This window comes from Nematolebias whitei, chromosome 11 (assembly GCF_014905685.2).
Source record: "Nematolebias whitei isolate Nwh7 chromosome 11, NemWhi1, whole genome shotgun sequence".
Lineage (NCBI taxonomy): Eukaryota > Metazoa > Chordata > Actinopteri > Cyprinodontiformes > Rivulidae > Nematolebias > Nematolebias whitei.
The window spans coordinates 47604890-47606563 of NC_056508.1; the positions used below are offsets into that span (position 1 = coordinate 47604890).

At 45.2% G+C, this 1674-nt stretch overlaps 1 protein-coding gene across 1 annotated transcript in view; it reads left to right on the forward strand.

Moving 5' to 3' along the window:
• The first annotated feature begins 209 nt into the window (after positions 1-209).
• Positions 210-1674, forward strand: part of LOC119417368 (G-protein coupled receptor 37-like 1) — a 4759-nt gene continuing 3294 nt past the window's right edge. The window contains exon 1 of the mRNA XM_037684571.1: positions 210-284. Coding sequence (XP_037540499.1) covers positions 210-284 — 75 coding nt within the window. The remainder of the gene's footprint in view (positions 285-1674) is intronic.

Here is a 1674-nt window from a genome sequence, read left to right on the forward strand (position 1 = left end):
TCCAGAGGAGGGACAGTGGGTTGGACATGTCCAGAGGAGGGACAGTGAGTTGGACATGTCCAGAGGAGGGACAGTGGTTTGGACATGTCCAGAGGAGGGACAGTAGTTTGGACATGTCCAGAGGAGGGACAGTGGGTTGGACATGTCCAGAGGAGGGACAGTGGGTTGGACATGTCCAGAGGAGGGACAGCGGTTATGTTGGTAGAAGGATGTTAGAAATGCAGCTGCAGGACAAAGAGAGGAGAAATATGGATGCAGTTAGAGAGGACATGGACGTAGTTGGAGTGAGTAGTTGGCTTCTGGTTCTGGTTTGCTTGGGAGGGGTCACTTTTAAATACGCTCTGCTCTACACAGAGAAAATCTAACAGCTTTAAACACTTTACGTGATTCCCACTTACTATAAACTGTTTTTTGCTGCTCTTTAACTCCTTGTTAGTATCGTGTGCTGGTCATTTGTTGGTTCTACGCTTTATTTTAGGTGTTTGCTTTGAGCTACCTGACCCGTTGGTGCTGTGCTAACTGCTCTCACACAAAGCCTAAGATCATCAATCAGGCGAGTCACCCTTGATGGCTGCTCGTCCTGAGATGGTTCTGCTAAAGGTTTCTTCCTCATGAGGGAGTATGGTTTCATGCCAAGAAAGAGCACCACAGATTCCATCTTTGATTTCAGGATGCTGATGGAGAAGTACAGAGAAGGTCAGATAGAACTTCACTGTGTCTTTGTGGATTTAGAAAAAGCATCTGACAAGGTACAGAGGGAGGAGGTGTGGTATTGGATGAGGAAATCTGGAGTGGCAGAGAGTTTTTCCCTTTCCACTGTCGCCTTCTTGCTTGCGCAAAGACTGGTTCATCCCAAAGATCCAGCACCCCGGCACAAACAGAGCAATATTGTGTATGCTGTTCAGTGTCAGGAGGGTGAGCAGTCTTACATCAGGGAAAATAACAGACTTTATCTAAAAAAGTTCAATCTGGTCCTCTGGACACTCAAAAAAACAAAAAACAAAACAAAGCAAAAAATCTAGAAACGTTTCGTCTCTCATCCGAGAGACTTCCTCAGTCTGAGGTGCTGTATTCAGCTCAGTCTCTTAAATAGCACCTTCTCAGAGTGGATCAACCAGTTTTGCTGCTGACAACCAAAACCAGCTGATCACATGCTCAAGAAGGACCATCAGCCTAACAATGGATCATTAGCACCTGATGGCTGTTTACTACTCACAGAGGGCTGAGTGATACTAGCAATCACAGCATTGTAAGAGGGGGACAGTTGAACCTGGAGGCTCCACCCCTGTTTAATGATGGACGGTTTCTTTTCACAAAGATGGCCTCCTTTACTCCTCTCTCAAACCATCGTTCCTCTCTGTCCAGGATGTGAACATCTTCATCCCTGAAAGAGTGACTGCTGGCCTGGAGATGAGTGTAGACCGCAAACTGGTTGATCCACTCTAAGAAGGTGCTATTTATAAGACTGAGCTGAATACAGCACCTCAGACTGAGGAAGTCTCTCGGATGAGAGACGAAACGTTTCTAGATTTTTTGCTTTGTTTTGTTTTTTGCTTTTTGAATGTCCAGAGGACCAGATTGAACTTTTTTAGATCTTTCTACCTGGATTATTGAGCATGCATCAGGATAAACAGCCTTTATTTAATAAAGTTAAGTCAGGTCCTCTGGACAAAC